Consider the following 17,266-nt stretch of genomic DNA (forward strand, 5'->3'; position numbering starts at 1 on the left):
GCAGACAGCTTCATAGGTTGCGTGTCAACCTCTTGTGCCACCAGGGAGCCCCCAAATTGGCCTCTTTTGACCAAAGAATGAAATGGTCAAAATATTCCATACAACAGAAGGAGAGCAAAATAAGCATCTAATTTGGTTGTGTTTGGCAGCTGGGAGTTTATTAGTGTTGTTTGCTATGTAGCTTTGGTGGCATGTTAATGGGAAGGTAGGAGTGGCTAGTCTGTTGTGGGCTAGTGACTACACATTTTTATGTATCAGAAGACTTGGTACAGGGGTGGGAAGGTTTTAATTAAAAGTGGTTGTTAAAAATAATAAACCAGACACTTAAAAAGAATGCTATAGAATAGGCACTTGGAAGATACCAGAAAAGTTGACGTGGATAAAATAAGGTCTTAAAAAGCAGGTTTTTATTTTTTTTTAATGACTATAGAAGAACAATTGCTTAGAAGTAACAAAAAACCTGGAGAATACCTCCTGGTTCTATGATTTCTGCAAAAATCATCTGTAAAAAAAGGAAGTAGTGTCCTCCAAGGTAAGCTGATTGTTAACCAAGGTAAGAAGGTTGAGGGAGAACTCCAGAAAGATTTTGATGCTAAAAAAAGTTCGTTGTTGATGGAATACAATTCCTTGGAGCAAAAGGGAATTGCATTTTTGTGGGGATCTCCTGTGAGTCAACAGTGGGTAACAGGTTGGAGATACTATAAGAGTGTGAGATAAAACTGGTAACTAGTTGAACTTTTCTTTGTCAGAGTTTCTCACTTGGAGAATTTTCTGCTACAAAAGTGACAATAGTGTTAGAAAGGTAAATTAATATATTTTAAAAATGTGCAGGATTTAAAAGCTATCTGCATACAGAACTACTGGGACCCCTAGGAATTTAGCATTCTGGAAATTTATGCATTAATGTATGGCATTTTTTTGGTAGATGCCAAGAGCACCTATGGACAATAGTGACTGACAGCTGAGTAGTTGCAGCAACTAAATAATGAAGATGTTTATAAAATATTAACTTAAGGAAAAACCTGACAAACGACAAAAGGTCTTGAGGTGATATTCTGCTGCCAGCCTTTATTCAGGGCTTTGTTCACTCAACAAACTTTGCAGTCTGACTTTTACTCATGCCTGGGGACACGTTATCACTGGATTCACAGTGATGGGTGGCCATCATTTTAACTGTTAACATTTCTTGAAGGCCAAGTATAGAATGGCTGTTAGTGATTCTCAAAAGTGATATTCTGTTCTTGGCTCTTTTTCAGTTTGTGAGTTCTGTGTCCTGTGCTTGATTTCTTTTGCTTTTCCGGGCTTCCAGGCACTCTGCCTTCTGCTTTTTTGGATTCTCTGTTCAAAGTGTACTACTCAAGTTAACCATGTTCCCATAATCACCTATTTATACTGAATGAAACTTCTAATTCTCTAGTTTTATTTGAGTTATTAGGAAGGAAAGTTGTCTGATTAAGACAGTTTATAGTAAGGCCACAAATGATTTTTAGTCTTAACTTTTTCAGTGGTCTTGTACTTCTAAAATGCAAACTTTTAGGGCCTCCCCAGTGGCGCAGGGGTTGAGCGCTGGGTTGGGAAGCTGCCCGCAGCCTCTGCAGTGCCAGTTCGATCCCCGGCCACCGGGCAAGGGTCCCACATGGCGCACAGACCTCTCCTGCCACCCACTGCTCCCCCAGGCAGTGTACTTCGTCAGTCTGCCTGCTCTGCTCTCTGCTCTGACTCTGGTGAATTCTCTCACACTCTGGCGCTTCTGACTGTACCCAGTACTTGTATAAATAAATAAAATAAAATCTTTAAAAAGAAATAAATTTCATTTAAAAAAAATGCAAACTTTTAGAAATTGTATACAGTAGATGATCTTAAACATGAACCTTCTCTTGTACGTTTTCCCTTCCTACCTGAAAGTCAACGAAGTAGTAGAAAGGAACAACCTACCTGGCTAGCCTTGTCTAAAAGCTGCCCACTCCAGATATTCACACAAACTGAGAATACACACAGCTATGGTATACTTTCAAAGAAAATGCAGTCTCTCAACTGTCTCTATCACCAGTTTGTATCAACAAATACCTCCCCTATAACTATTTTAATAATCCCAAACTGGACAGTGAATAGCAAGTTACTATCTGGAAGCTTTTTATTAAAGCAAAATATTTATCTGGTAGACTTGGTCAGCTTTGTACTTGATCTATATCCTCTTTGAAATTGTGCTTGTCACGCTGGCCTTGAATGAACTGGAGGAAGGAATGGGCTGGGGTGGGGCTACCATAATTTTGGTCCTTTTTGTGGTGTAGGTTCCAATTAAGTGCTTTTCATCCTTTCTCTTTTAATTCTTACATCAAAGGAGAAAAAAAATCATCTCCTTAAGCGGACACCCCAACCGTCAGTGGGGTAGTGACTCAAGGTCCTGCAGCTGGAAAACTTGGGAGCTGGTATTTGAATCCAAGTTGATATGACTCCCTCATTTCACTGGAAGGAAAGTCGTCTGATTAAGACAGTTTATAGTAAGGCCACAAATGATTTTTAGTCTTAACTTTTTCAGTGTTCCTGTTCTCCAGGAGGAAAGAGGATTGAATGACATGGCCAGCCCCCAGAGGCAGCAAATGAGGGTCACTGGGTCAGATAAGACAGACTAGAGAAAGGGAGGTGAAACCCAGAGTGCGGGGTGGCAGTAAGAGAAATTGGCTTACCTCATGATTAGGCCTCATGTGTAAATATTTAGGTGTTCTGAGTGCTTCAAATTTGATAACATGATGTTTTTTATTATTATTATTATTATTTTTAATAGAGGCATGTTCCATTTATTTATTTGTCTGCTTGTTTGTTTGTTTTGTTTATACAAGCACTGGGTACAGTCAGAAGCGCGGGAGGGTGAGAGAATTCACCAGAGCCAGAGCGGGGAGCAGAGCAGGCAGAAGGACCGAAGTACACTGCTGAGGGGAGCAGCGGGCGGCAGGAGAGGTCTGCACGCCATGTGGGACCCTCCTCCGGTGGCCGGGGAGCAGCCGGGGATCGAACCGGCGCCGCAGAGGCCGCGGGCAGCCTCGCAACCCAGCGCTCAACTGCTGCGCCACCGGGGAGGTCCGATAACATGATGTTTTGTGTCTCCTAACAACTTGTTAGCCCTCTGATTAGAAATCTTAGTTCCCATTGGGAGCCTGGGCCTGGGGACATCTATGTATGGACAATCCGCCATACTCTCTCCACCATGGGTCCAATGAAGTTGTTTTTGTTCTTAAATAGCTGCAGTTAGGATTTAAAGACATGATTTATAGGATGTAGCAGGTCCCACAGATATTTTTCTGAAGCAGCCCTGCCAAGTATCTGCCTTAGAGATGGAGAGTAATGACTCTGGACAGTTTCTTCATGGTGTTGTGACCCGAAGAATTTCTCCACTTTGCAGCTTCTATTTTGATGGTGTTTGTTTTCTGTCTCTATTAGTTCAGCTGCAGTAATGCCCTTGGTCAGGAGATGTACAAGATATCTTGGGAAGACTAGTAAGTCTATTCCGGTGAAGTGGATTTGTCAGGAAACCATCTTGATGGCATTTTTTACGAGACCTTTCATTCCCTTGATTTTCAGTCCGAGTTGCTTAGTAAATATGGTTGTTCTGTCCAGGGGATTTTCACTCTCATTATGGAATTGATGTTGCATCACAGTTCTAATCGGTTTACAACCTTTTCTGTTACATCTGGGAGCTCTGTCAGGGTGGAACATTGTTAAGTTCCGTTATGGAAAGCTGTTATGTTAGCTGCTTGGTTGGCCCTTAGAAGTGATCAACTCTTTATAGATTGCTTTTGGGGATGATTAATGCATGACCAGATTGAAAAACAGACCTGGGCTCTTTTGAAATGAGGGGAATTGGTTTCGAGGATCTCTACCTTGCCAGCTTTCCCATTACACCGTTAAATCTTACAGGAAAATTCACTATCATTTAGACTTGGCTGTGAATGCTGGTAGTATTTGACATTGTTATTATACTCATTTAACAGACAAATGATGGAATCAATCCTGAAAGCTAAACATCAGGGGATCCATCCTCAACCATGGGTATTCTGCCTGTGTTGTGATACGAGCAGAAGTGCACCATGTTTGTGTGTGTGATAATCAAATCATATGTGACATTATCTTTGCTACTTGGCAATCTTCTTGTAAAGTTACTAATTCATTTTGAGAAATCCTGTCTGCCCTTTCCCTCCAATATGGGACTACAAAATGATATAAATGGCTGAAATTACTTATTTTTGAAATATCTGTTAACACTTTCTATACCTATATCCAGAGACAATGAATGTCGAGGACATATCAAAAGATGACCGGAACTTCTTTGAGAAGATGCTTTTGATACATTTGACCTCATTTGCAGGCCCACGGGAGCAATTTAACTCTATATACTGTGTATCTCCAAAGCAAAGGTCCTTTCAAGCATCATTTGTTACCTGCTAGACTCTTGTTTGCATTCGAGCTGGCAGGTTTCTATGGGGGATCCTAGCTTAGCCTCCAGAGAGATTTATGTAAGCAAAGTGAATGGGGCATGTCAGTCCTTAAAAGAAAGAAGCAAAGGCATTGGAGGTCAGATTGTATGTGAGGAGACTTGCTTACCTGGATGTCTGTGAGCTGGGTGTTGGAGAAAATAGGTAAATTTATTAGATAGCAACTGGGATATGAATTAAGGCAGCACTAGGTCCTTTTAACGATAAAACCTGAAATCTCTGTCTTAAAACAATTGAAGTTTTTCTTAAGTCAAAAATGGATGTTACTAACGGGTGTATCTTTTTATTTTTACTTTTTATTTATTGGCTTACAGCACTGTATGATTTAGGGGAATAGATACACACCTCCTCAGATGTATGTCACCACACCACACATAATGGTTGACTCTGTCAAACAGTGTCGTAGGGGTCCAGGCTCTTTCTGTCATGTGGCTGTGCATCGGTAGTAGCACATGGCTTCTAAAGTCACAGCAGACAGGAAAAAGCAACGGTGATGGTGTAGGGTAGGTTGTCATAGACCATCCTGGAAATGGAGTGCGTTATTTCTGCCCACATTTAATGACTGTCCTTCTGCAGGGGTGACCAGCCATGTGCCAGCGAAAAAGAGGGACAGGTTGAGGGATGGCCACCAAGTCTCTAGCATAAGAGCCTGGGATGTCAGGGGTGAGGGGGCAGAGATGCTGGGATGTCTATTAGTCAATTGAGCATACATCTGCTAAATACATCTCTGTTGAGTCCTGTGTTATGCTCTGAGAGAACTTCGAAAACAAAGGAGAAATATGATGACAGAAGTTATTTTAAATAGACTAATTTTGAAAAATTAATCAGGTGGCAGAGTACAAAAAGGGGGAAGGCAATCTCTGTCAGGGAGGATGGTGAGGAAGATGTTTTTTCTCTTGTTGAGAGTCAGTGGGGTCATCTATACACATAGTCCATCAATATTATCAAAAATAACAATAGTTAATTATGTTTCACACTGTAAAATTATCAACCTTACATTTTTTAATCATCACTTACACCTGTGATGTAAGTACTATTTTCCTTTTATAGATAGTGGATACGAGGTTTTAAATCATTAAATCATTACCCTATAGACATATGTCTTGGCAGAGATAGAGAATTTGAACTTATGAAGTCAATGTTATTTTATATTACTGTGGAACTAATATAATATACCTAATTAAAATATAATGAGTTTAAGTGTGCAATAATGAGAAATCCCGTTAGAGACTTGAAACCTTAATAACTGAAGAAGTGAAATTAGTAGGGAAACAACCTGCTAAGAAATATCACTCTTCTTGGGTACATTTGATTGGTGTTAGATCAGTTTCTAATGAGAGCTTTTGATGAATGCTAGGCTGCTTGTCATATGACATCTTGACAAGCACTCTGAAATCTTCTGACAAATAGGCCAGAGCATCCATTTCTCTGTCTGACATCTTTGTTGTGATCATAGTATGTATAATTTTAAATAATGAACCTAAAATAATGTTTGTCTGATATTTCCAGAAATGTTAGTGAGCACCAAGAGACCTTTGGGTTGTTGATGTGAAGTTCTGTTTTTGGCAGTTGACTGCTGGGATGGCCCAGATGGAGAGCCGGTAGTACACCATGGCTACACTCTCACTTCCAAGATTCTCTTCAGAGACGTTGTGGAGACCATCAACAAGCACGCCTTTGTGAAGAACGAGTAAGTGAGCGGCACCAGGGCTCAGCTGCCTGAGCGCAGGGCTGTTTCCGGATGCCTCCAGGCCACACAACCACACACCCTCTCTTGGAGTGTGCATTTCCTTAGTCCTCTCCTTCCTTCTCAAATAAGAAACACTGGGAACAAATAATGTGGAATCCAAGTGTGTACTTTCTCATGCTCCATTTATTTCTTAATTTATCTCTTAGGACATGCCTCCCTGAAGCATGTTCTTGAAAATGTGACCTCAAAATTTCTAAGCCCGAGATAAAATTCTTCTATTCCATTTTCTTCTCCTTTAATAGTCACTATTTCCTTACTTGTTGCCTTTGATCTACTTTTTCATTATTTGTCTATTTATAAGTCCAAATTTTCCCCTTAAGGTTTGGACCTATATGGAAAAATTCTTGGTAAAAAATCTTATGCGTGTCCCCTCAGTACCTCAAAATCAGTAATGTCATTATTCATACATTTCTTGATGCCTACTCCCAGTAGAAACATTGTAACAGGTGCAGGGAGATACAGTTCTGAGCAAAAAATACGAGCTCTGGTACCAGGGCCTTACACCCCAAACTGAACATGCCACCTCATTCTGCCACCTCTTCTTGCTGTGTTTCCTTTTTGTCAGCACTGTCTACCAGAGGCTTCAGCCAGAGGCTGGGAATCATTCTAGATTCAGTCCCTGTTAATTCTACTTTTTAAATTATGTTTTGACTAATGCCTTCTCTCCATTTTCACTCCTGCTTTGGTTCATTCTGCACTGATAGAGTATTTTCCCTTCTGAAAACATGAGCATGATGTTGAAATCCTAAGTCCTTCAAACCCTTTGTAGAGCGGAAATATCTTCCATGACCTTCGAGGCCTGGCCTCTTCCTTCTTCTACCACTGTTGCTCCTTCTGCCTTCATCATCTGTCTTTCATGTTCCTCATTGATCCCAGCTCGTTCACAACTCCCTCCTCACACATATGCTATTTTTCTGCCTGGAACATCCCATTATTCCTCGTTGCTGATTCTTGCTCAGTCTACAAGTCTGCTAGAGCATTGTTACTCTGGCAAATGTATCGACACAGGTAGTTGATTTAAATCCCCCTTTGTTCTTAGCACCTTGAGCATATTTCTACTATATCATTTATAGTATCCTATTAAAATTGTTGGCTGTGTGCCTCCTTGTAAGTCCTTGAGATTGTGAACTCATTGAAAACATGGACTATGACTTATTCATTCTTTATTGCTCAACAAGTACTTCTATTATACCAGATATTACTGAAGTGATTTTGAATTACAGGAGCAAATTTAAATGACAATTTCATAAAATTAATTTTATAAAAATTAGCGGCTTTTAAAATTTTTAATACTTGGTCATATTAATTAACCATGAAAATGAAATATATTGCTGTAATATGAGACATTTGCTGTATAGCAATCAGGTCTATGGTGTCTTCCATGTGGGAGAATTTCAAGACCTGGTTTCTGATAGGTTGTTACTACCCCGATTGCTATTAGTCTAAGCAAACTGATGAAGTAATTTGGCCACTGTTTCCCAGTATGTGAGGTGGGGTGTTAAGAAGACCTGCCTCCTCTGTGCCTTGGAGGATCCTCTGGTCACTTGGTAGAGTTTCAAGTTTGGGAATTCTTGGGAGAAAAGCACTTCAAATCAAAACACTTGCTAAGTTTGTTTAGCACAGTTTGAGTTCAGCTTTTCCTTTTCTTTCTTGAACTTCAGTTGCATCTTATGCCACAGCTTCTCAGCCTTGGTACTATTGGTATTTTGGGTCAAATAACTGGTGTTGGAACTGTCTTGTGCACTGTAGGAGGTTAGCAGCAGCCTTCACTCTGCCCCTACAACCCATTAGCACTCTTCATATTGTGACCACCAAATAGGTGTTCAGATATTGACAAATGGCCCTTTGGGGTAGGGCACACAGTTGCCCCCTCTCCTATTGAAAAGCTCTTCTTTACACTAACCATCATTTGACACAGATAGGTGTTCTTATTGAGTTACAACTAACATTTAGATAGGGACTTTTTATAAACAGATGGATAATTTAAAAATTCATTGTTAGCACTCCCTGATGTGATCACATAGACGACTCAGGTCTGCTAGTTTGTTGTTGTTTTTCTCTCTGACACTCCGGGGTAAAAACCACATGAAGATAGAAGAGCAAATGGATTATAGTCAGATAAACAGAACTGCTTCAGTCGCGTTGGTTTAGCTCTTGTCTGACCCCCGGAATTGGGGAGTTTGTGCTTGTCATACAAGTACAAGCCCAGAAATAACAATTTTTTTCTCCACATGAATAGATTAAAGCAATTTAAATAATGGTTTGTATATTCTCTTAATTTGGAAGATAGGTGATGGAAGATTAGAAAAAATTCAAAATAAACCTGAATTTGAAACACTTTCTTAATCAGAGGGAAAAACCAAGTCAGAGAAGTAGGATCATGTCATCAGTCCTGGCTCCCTTTCTGCCTGGCCCCTACCTCCTTGGGCTGTCTTGGGAAATCACTTTACTTGGGTCTCACTCTCTGTGCAGAAACATGAGTGAGGCAGAGTGAATGCTTAACTTTTTTTTTCCCTTTCTGAAAATCAAGACAAGTCTAAAATTCTACATAAATGATTTGAAGCATAATGGAAATAAAATTCCTTTTTGTTAGGGCCTCCCCTGGTGGCGCAGTGGTTGAGTGCTGGGCTGCAAAGCTGCTTGCAGCCTCTGCAGTGCTGGTTCGATCCCTGGCCACCGGCGAGGGTCCCACATGGCCCAACAGACCTCTCCTGCCACGCCCGCTGCTCCTGTCAGCAGTGTATTTCGTCAGTCTGCCTGTTCTGTTCCCCTCTCTGGCTCTGGTGAATTCTCTCACCCTCCTGTGCTTCTGACTGTACCCAGTGCTTGTATAAATAAATAAATAAAGCTTAAAAAAAATTCCTTTATGTTATCCCCAATAGTACTTTTCAAACTTGGGGCTGGGCATGTATTTTTAGTGTAAATATCTATATTTAATAATATTCATTGGTCTCTTAGATGTCTCCAGGATTTTGGATAAATAAGACAAACTTACATTGTATGAGTTTTCTTTAAGTTTCTTACTGCTCTTAAAGTTGTCTTTTTTTTTTTTTTAAGAGACATAACCTGTGTACTCTCTGTGTGTATGTGTGTGTGTGATGTGAAATTTTACACTAAGGCACCCCACATGGATTGGTATTTTGTTCAACCATCACACCTGGCAAAGTATTCTTGGTCAGAGAAATTTTTCAAAAGTATATCTCTCCTCTGTCTCATGTTAGAAGCATTTTAATTGCCACATCTCTGTCACTAGGATAGTACAAGCGTAATGAATATGGAACAGAATGATTCTCAAAACCCTGTTTGAGTTGACTGTGCTTGACACCTTCAGAGGGTATTTTTGTTCTCCCAGGTACCCGGTTATCCTGTCCATTGAGAATCACTGCAGCGTCCAGCAGCAGAGGAAGATTGCAAAGTACCTGAAAGGAATATTCCAAGACAAGCTGGATCTGTCAGCTGTAGACACAGGAGACACCAAGCAGCTCCCAAGCCCTCAGAGCTTGAAAGGCAAAATCCTAGTGAAGGTAATTAACTGAAGGAACACGATAAAAGGTATTAATGACCTTCTGAGCCCTCCCTCTTATAAGAATCAGAAGGAGAATTATTAGTGTCCGATGGTTACCTTGGTTCAGGTATGCACGTTTTTCCAGTTTATTTATAGTCACACCTTCAGAAAAAGCTTATTTTTGATTGAGCACATACTCTGCAGCTGGATGTTATGACGTGCAATAAGCCCAATGTTTAATATTTCAGTCTGTGATAGTTCACAGGGGGGAGAAATGTGTGTATAGGAGCCTGGGGTACAAGAGTAGGAAAAAGTCCCATTGTCCATATCTGAAAGCATTTCTTTCAGAGTCTTCTCTCCCATTTCAAGCTCCAATAATTGTCTGTCTGTCAAAAAAAAAAAAAAAATCTTCACAGTTGAGCAGCTTTGGTTATGTAAGTGAGAAGAGCTGGCTTCAAAGAGGAGCAGAGGTGCAGACATAATGCCCCACAGGACTTTGTGCCTGTGAAGAAGGGGGAGGTGAACAGAATGGTATTTCATAACAGATTTTCTGAGAGAGGAAACTTCCTACCTGCTGTGAACACTATTAATTCAAGGAATAGCCAGAAAGATTGTTCCCTGAAATTTCAGGTAACTGGCTTTGTAATTTTACTTAATTCCAATTAATTTTGTGCATTTGGACTAAAACCCACTTAAGTAGTTGGATTGTTTTGAGAAAAGAAGCTCTAGGAAGAGCAGTAGGGTATTAACATTCAAGCTGTATTCTATTTTATCTTAAAAGGGGTGTGTGCATAAACCCAATTATCACATAGGAGACATAGGAATGTCATTGAAATCGTGTGATTTCATAGCAAGACTTTGGTGGAGGCTTGAAGGGAGGGCAACAAGTGGGAAAGTTGTAAAACTTTCATCTTTGAAATTAGTCTCAACCTGTTTTTCTATCCGATGAGAATTGTAGACTGAATCCATCCAAGAGGCATTGTCAGACATTTGTGTGTGTGTAAGCATTTTGAATAAAAGCTTCACATAATGCAAGAGGTGGATTTTAAGTTTTGCTAAAGCAAACTCCTGTGGGTTAGAAAGCTAAATGTCACGGTGACAACTGTGTAAATATTTTCTTGTTTCTTAAATGGTCTGTAGCCAGCAGGCAGGAGGTTAAATACAGAAAAAGTGACTTTGATTGAAAATCTTCTCTTTTGGACAGTGGAACTTACACTGCATATTTTGCCCTTCTGCGTATCTAGATGTTAGGTCATTGTGCAGAATGTCCCAGGGCTCATGCATGTGCATGGACCAGTCATAGCCAGAAGGTGTTAGCCGCCTATCAGAAACGGGCTGGGGGACTGTGAACAGCCAAGACATCGGAGGTCCATTTGCAAGTAATAACATTCTTCAGACTTTAAGGAGATGTCCTGGATTTATCACTAGTGCATTCCCATTTGAGGCAAAAACAAGGGAACTAATTTTCCTGTGTTCCTTTAGCATCAGAGCAGTTTCTACCCAGAGGCAGCATTTAAATGGCTATTTACCATTTTGGAGATTGGTGAGGTGTTTTTTATTACAGCTACATCCTACACACTTTCCAACGGTGTGTGCATATATGAGTCTATCTAGGAAAGTAAGCAAAAAATTGCTTTTGAACTAAAGTAATACCTTAGTCACTTTTCATAGGCTCTTTCTGCTGAAAGAAACCTTAACCACATGTCTTCACTCTCCTCTGTTTATAGTTGTGGATCAGACTGTGCAGGTAACATTGAGGGTAGTGGTGGTCCCAGTTTCTAGCAATATTTCCATACACCATGGGCGAGTTAATCTAATTTTGGAGTGTAATGCCTGTCTAAAATAGTCTGTATATCAGAAAGGGAACCCTAGAGGGCCTCCCTGGTGGCACAAGGGGTTGGGATACACTCTATGAAGCTGTCAGCAGCCACTGCAGTGCGAGTTTGATCCCTGGCCAGGGAGCTTCCCACATGGTACAGCAGACCTCTCCTGACTCGCTCACTGCTCCCCTCAGCAGTGTATTTCAGTCAGTCTGCCTGTTCTGCTCCCTGCTCTGTCTCTGGTGAATCCTCTCACCATCCACCCACCCCAGCCCTGCCCCAGACCTCTGGCCTGTACTCCAGTTCTTGAATGCATAAATAAATAAATCTTAAAAAAAAAAAAAAAAAGAAAGGGAATGCTAGAAACCCCCTGGGTGGATCTTCGGTTTCATCTACATTGGATCCCATCTAAGTTCTGTAAGTCACATTGTAGTCTCCCTCAATTGATGGTTTTCCTTAGGAACAACACTGTTGACGAGAGGCATTAAGAAGCAATGTTCTGTTGCATTGCTTTTCTTACTATTAATATTTCCCTGAATAGAGTCTCTTTTGAGAACCAAAAATTTAGACAATACCTGCAGAAAATATGCCATCATGTCTTTTAATTAGATTTTAAAAGGACTGAAGATAGGGAGGGCACCTTGTAGACGCCCCCTGGGCAGGCAGCCTTTGCTCCCTGCTCTCACCCACTGCCTGGCACACCCAGAGCTGAACTGGTGCTTAGTACAGCTGTCCCCTCCCTTTACCACCTGCTGGTCATATGTATCAGGTTTATTGCTTACTTGGTGATGCTTTTTCTCATGTTTGTTAGCTTTGTTCTGCTGGACATTTAAAAAATATATTGACTTTGATGGGATTTCAGAAGAGGGAATTGTGCTCGCCATCTGGTGTTCAGGTCCTTGTCTGCCATTGTGGCCAAAAACAGTTCACTCAGAATAGTTGGTGGTGAATAAGTAAAGAAAATTTTATCTTGATGTCTCTACATTCCTGAATGTGTCTGGTCACCACTTACTTAAATGACCTTATTTTTTTTCTTTTTTTTTTTTTTAAGATTTATTTATTTATTTATACAAGCACTGGGTACAGTCAGAAGCGCGGGAGGGTGAGAGAATTCACCAGAGCCATAGTGGGGAAGAGAAACAGGCAGACTGATGAAATACACTGCTGAGGGGAGCAGCGGGCAGCAGGAGAGGTCTGCGTGCCATGTGGGAACCCTCGCCAGTGGCCGGGGATCGAACCGGCTCTGCAGAGGCGGCAGATAGCTTCGCAGACCAGCGCTCAACCGCTGCGCCACCGGGGAGGCCCAAATGACCTTATTTCTGGTGCTGCTATTTTATCAGCGCTACTCTCCAATGACCCCTAAAATGAAGAAAACAAAGCTCATTCTACTGGCGCCTTCTATGGCAATAAGACTTAAAATAATATATGGACATGAATGCCTCAATTCAGAACTATCTTGTAATTAATGATGCACAGGTGGAAGTTAAAAAAGTTTTGCCCTTTTAAATAAGATTAATGAATATGTTTCATGTATGCACATGTGATATATGTATACATAGATCATATTATATAATATACATGGGATACACACACATACACACACACACATATTCTTCCTGAAAAGGAAGAGTATAGTTTTCACTTTGCAGATAGCAGATACCTATAAGGAATAAATATAATACTAATACAGATGCAAATGAATTCCCACCTTTTTAATCCTATTAACAGCCCTTTGAAAACTTAAGACAGTGTTTAAGCCTTCAAACCCCAAGAGTTTGCATTCTTAATGTAGATTTTATTTTCATCAAATTCATGATTTAGTCAACCTTGACACCATCCCTGTGCTAAGGACCCAAGGTCAAGAGCTTTGTGTATTAGAAAGGTGCAGGAACACTGGGAGTGGGATTTTTCAGAAAATATTTCCTAGTCTGTAGTTCTGTGGAGGGAGGAAGTGAGTTTAGGGGAAGATCCAGAATGCTGAAGAGGGGCCCGTAATAGTGTGGGAGTAGGAGTATTGGATGACACAGGAGCTCGACTTCAGAGAAAACTGGACTGCATAACAATTTGGGTTATTTAGAAATGTACCTCTATTTTTGGTTGTCAGGCATATGAATGTCCTATGTCGAAGGAATTCTTTCCCTTCCCAATGTTCTATTGAATTCCCTCGTTGGCACTAAAAATGCCAGACACTTGCCTCTCTTAGAGGTGGTGTGGGCACATGGTCCAGATGCCACCATTTTGAGTCAGTGTGACTCAGCCATCAAAGTGGAAGTAGGGGAGATGAGCCCAAGCCAACTCCATCCTGGTGAGGGGTGGCAGAGGCGGTGGCAGCTGCATTTAGGCCTAAGGACAGCATTTCTGGTGGTAGTTCCTGGTGTCTATTATGTGGATAATAGAATCAAAAGCAGTGAGCTCTGTGCTTATTTGTGTTGGAAACAGCATCTTCTGAAGATTACTTCTGCCCCAGGACTTGGTTGGTGATCATGTTAGCTGTAGCTGCATGTCAGTTTATCCCCAAACTTAGCATCTTAAGACAACACACATTATTCTACAGTTTCTTTGGCTGAGCAGGTCCACTCTTCTGTCAAGGTCTCAGGAGGCTGCAATCAAGGTGTTCTAGAGGGGAGAGGGGTGAAGGCAGGTGAGCCTGATGGTCATCTGTGATCCAGTCCAGAAGTGACATCCATCACTTCTGCTGTATTTCACTTGTCAGAGGTGGGTCCCTGGGTCCAGTCCACACTCGTGGGGTGGGAGTACAGAAGGGCACAAACACCCAGAGCCTGGAACTGCTAGGGCTATTTTAGAGGCTTCCACCCTCCCTCACTTTCTTTAGAAGATTCTGGGAACAATTCAATTTCCTATTACTATTTCTGCCTGCAAATAAGAAGCCGTACTGATACAGATGGTTAGCTGCCCTGGGAGCCCTTATCAGGCCCTGAACTTACCCTCTGCGGCTGCTTTTTATTTACTTTTACTTTTCCTGAATATAAATTGGGAAAAGGAAAGCATAACTATCAGCCATTGCGATGTTTACCCTGAGATACTCTGAAGGCCATGTTTGGTGCCTGCATTTTTGCACATCATTGGGGTCATTTTGTGTCTGTAATTATATAGCTTGAGTTTCTTATTTTATTGTGTTTCCTGATGTCATCAAGTTCCTGATTCCTAAAATGTGGTGTGGTGGTGAGGGCACGCTCCATCTGGGGTCTTTGGCCTTATCTCTGAAAGAGAGACCTGTCACTGCAGAGGGAGTGGAGGGCAGGGCACAGCTGCTATGCTCGGAGGGCAGGGCATAGGCCATGCTTGTTGTGATGAATCATTTAGCCTTGAAAAGAAGCCTGATCTGATTGTTTATTTGTAAATATATTGTCCCTCAGTCATTATATTCTATTGAAAGTAATAAACCTGCCATTTGACAGACTCTTCTCCCTGACTTTGCCCCAACCCAAATTATATGCCTTCTAGTTAGTTTGAGGTCACGATTGGTCAAGGGATATCGCATTTTATTTCCAGTTTCCACTGTTTTTATACACATAAGATACACATAAGATAAAATTTGCCTACCATCTTACTTTACGTTTTCAGTTCAGAGCTGGTAAGTACATTGACATTGCACATGACCCACCTCCAGAACTCTGTGTGTTGTGAAACCAAAACTCTATACCCACTCTTCATAGTCCTCTCTGCCCATGCCCTGGAAACTACCATTCTATTTGCTGTCTATGTGCATTTGACTCCAGGGGACCTCATAATATTGGAATTGCACGGTATTTGTCTTTTTTTCACTTACCCTAATGTCCTCAAGGTTCATCCATGTTATAGCATGTGTCATGCCCTTCCCTTTTATGGCTGTGTAGTATTCCATTATACACATGGACCACATTTTGTTAATCCATTCATCTGTCAGCATAGTCTGGGTTGCTTCCTCCTCTGATTATGAATTTATAGTCATTTTAAAATCAGGTGTTTTGTTTCATTTCAGGGCAAGAAGTTGCCTTATCACCTTGGGGATGATGCAGAGGAAGGGGAAGTTTCTGATGAAGACAGTGCAGATGAAATTGAAGATGAGTGCAAGTTCAAACTCCATTATGTGAGTTACAAAGCATGAGTTTTTCTGTCAATGTACTGCAGTAAAAGTTGCTGATGCGTTGGAATTTTTATGAATATGGTGACAGCAGAGTAAAAAGTAACATTTATTGAAAATTACCTGTTTGCTAGCACACAGGCACAGGGATATTTGTTGAAAGAATGGGATAAGGATTCTTGTGTCTTAGGGTTGGAAGGAATGTTAGTGATAAACCCACCTGACCCCCTTATCAGGGATAAAGTCCTTTCTAATACAGATTAGTCAAGACTCAAAATGCAGGAAATGTCACTGTCTTTGATGAAATAAGCTGGCTTTAGCATTGTCTCCTTTGCCTGTGTTAGTAGCCCCCAACACTGCTGCCTGCCCAGGCTTCTTCTGTTGGATGCCCACACCTGCCCTAATAAAGTGCACCTGGACCAGTGCATCATTTCCAGGCTCTTCCAGATGTTGGACTCGTGGATAAATCATTAATTTGCCATACCTTAGTTAAAAAGATATAGAATAGTTTACCTGCTTGATGCTTCAACCCCTGTTGCAAATCAAGGAGCTTTGTAGCCAGGTTATCCCAGGGAAATGCAAGTTAAAGAGACACCCTCCTTTGTGGGAGTGAGGGGAGTGGGGGCTAGGATTTCTTGCCTAGCCTCTCTAATACAACTCACGTGATTGCAAGAAATACCTCACAACCCCAGAGTGGTACTGTTCATGTCAGTTTTAGGGTTTGCAATTTCATTTTTACAGAAAAACGGTATTCCTCTAGGCATTAGGACTGTTACTGTGCCCTAAAAAGCAAACATTTTATATAAAATCTTCTAATTTACATCATTAACTTGAATTTAATCATCACATTATTAAAAATGGTCTTATTTCTTCTTGATAATGGTTAAGTGATGGCTCCTGTAGATACCAGAGGGACCCAGCATTATTTTCAAAGGGCCAAGAGCTTAACGAAAACTGAAATCTCAGCAGACACTGCTATCTTGGCTTCAGTGCACCAAAAAGGAATGAAGTGGATAAGATTCAGCTTGAACTGAATTAATTGTGTATTAATCTTTTGCCTTTTAATAGTTTATAGGAGCTCAAATACCACTAACAAATCAGGTTTGCAAAAAATTAATTTCATTAGATTCCTATAAGTGAAAACATAATATTTTAAGTAGTTTCCTTTCTGTGTTTCCAGATACTTGCTATTTTTTATAATTGTGTGAGATTATGGATAATTTAGCTCTGTATTTTTAACTTTATTTTATAAACCAGATTTTTGCCTCTGGCTTTTATTTTCTTTGCATCTTGCTTTCCAAATCTGTTGGTTGTCAGCCTCAGAGGAGTCTATCATTTGAAAGCAGGGAACAGAGAGGTTTGACTAAGTTACGAGTTTAGGGACTGATTTTAGTGCAAAGGAGTGGTGGAAATTTAACTATCACAATGGATTCATTTATTGTTCTGAGAAAAACCCAGAATTTTCTAAATCTATCCACCTATATAATTTTTCTTCAAAGGTCAGTGAGCCTTCTAACTTCCACAGTGAAATCTCTGTAATTATAAGGTTTGTTAGCTACAGCTTGACAGTCACTTTGCCTGTGAAAATATTCGACCAAGTTCTTCTCATCTTTAAAG

General features: G+C 40.8%; 1 protein-coding gene across 14 annotated transcripts in view; it reads left to right on the forward strand.

Annotated features, from left to right (window-relative positions):
- Positions 1-17,266, forward strand: part of PLCH1 (phospholipase C eta 1) — a 182,889-nt gene that overhangs the window by 136,319 nt on the left and 29,304 nt on the right. For all 14 annotated transcript variants that reach the window (XM_037526247.1, XM_037526246.2, XM_054700999.1 and 11 more), the window contains 3 exons: positions 6,060-6,180; positions 9,593-9,764; positions 15,548-15,655. In XM_037526247.1, coding sequence (XP_037382144.1) covers positions 6,060-6,180; positions 9,593-9,764; positions 15,548-15,655 — 401 coding nt within the window. The remainder of the gene's footprint in view (positions 1-6,059; positions 6,181-9,592; positions 9,765-15,547; positions 15,656-17,266) is intronic.

The sequence above is a fragment of the Talpa occidentalis genome, unplaced genomic scaffold, assembly GCF_014898055.3.
Source record: "Talpa occidentalis isolate TD23 unplaced genomic scaffold, MPIMG_talOcc4v2.1 talOcc4.4, whole genome shotgun sequence".
NCBI lineage: Eukaryota > Metazoa > Chordata > Mammalia > Eulipotyphla > Talpidae > Talpa > Talpa occidentalis.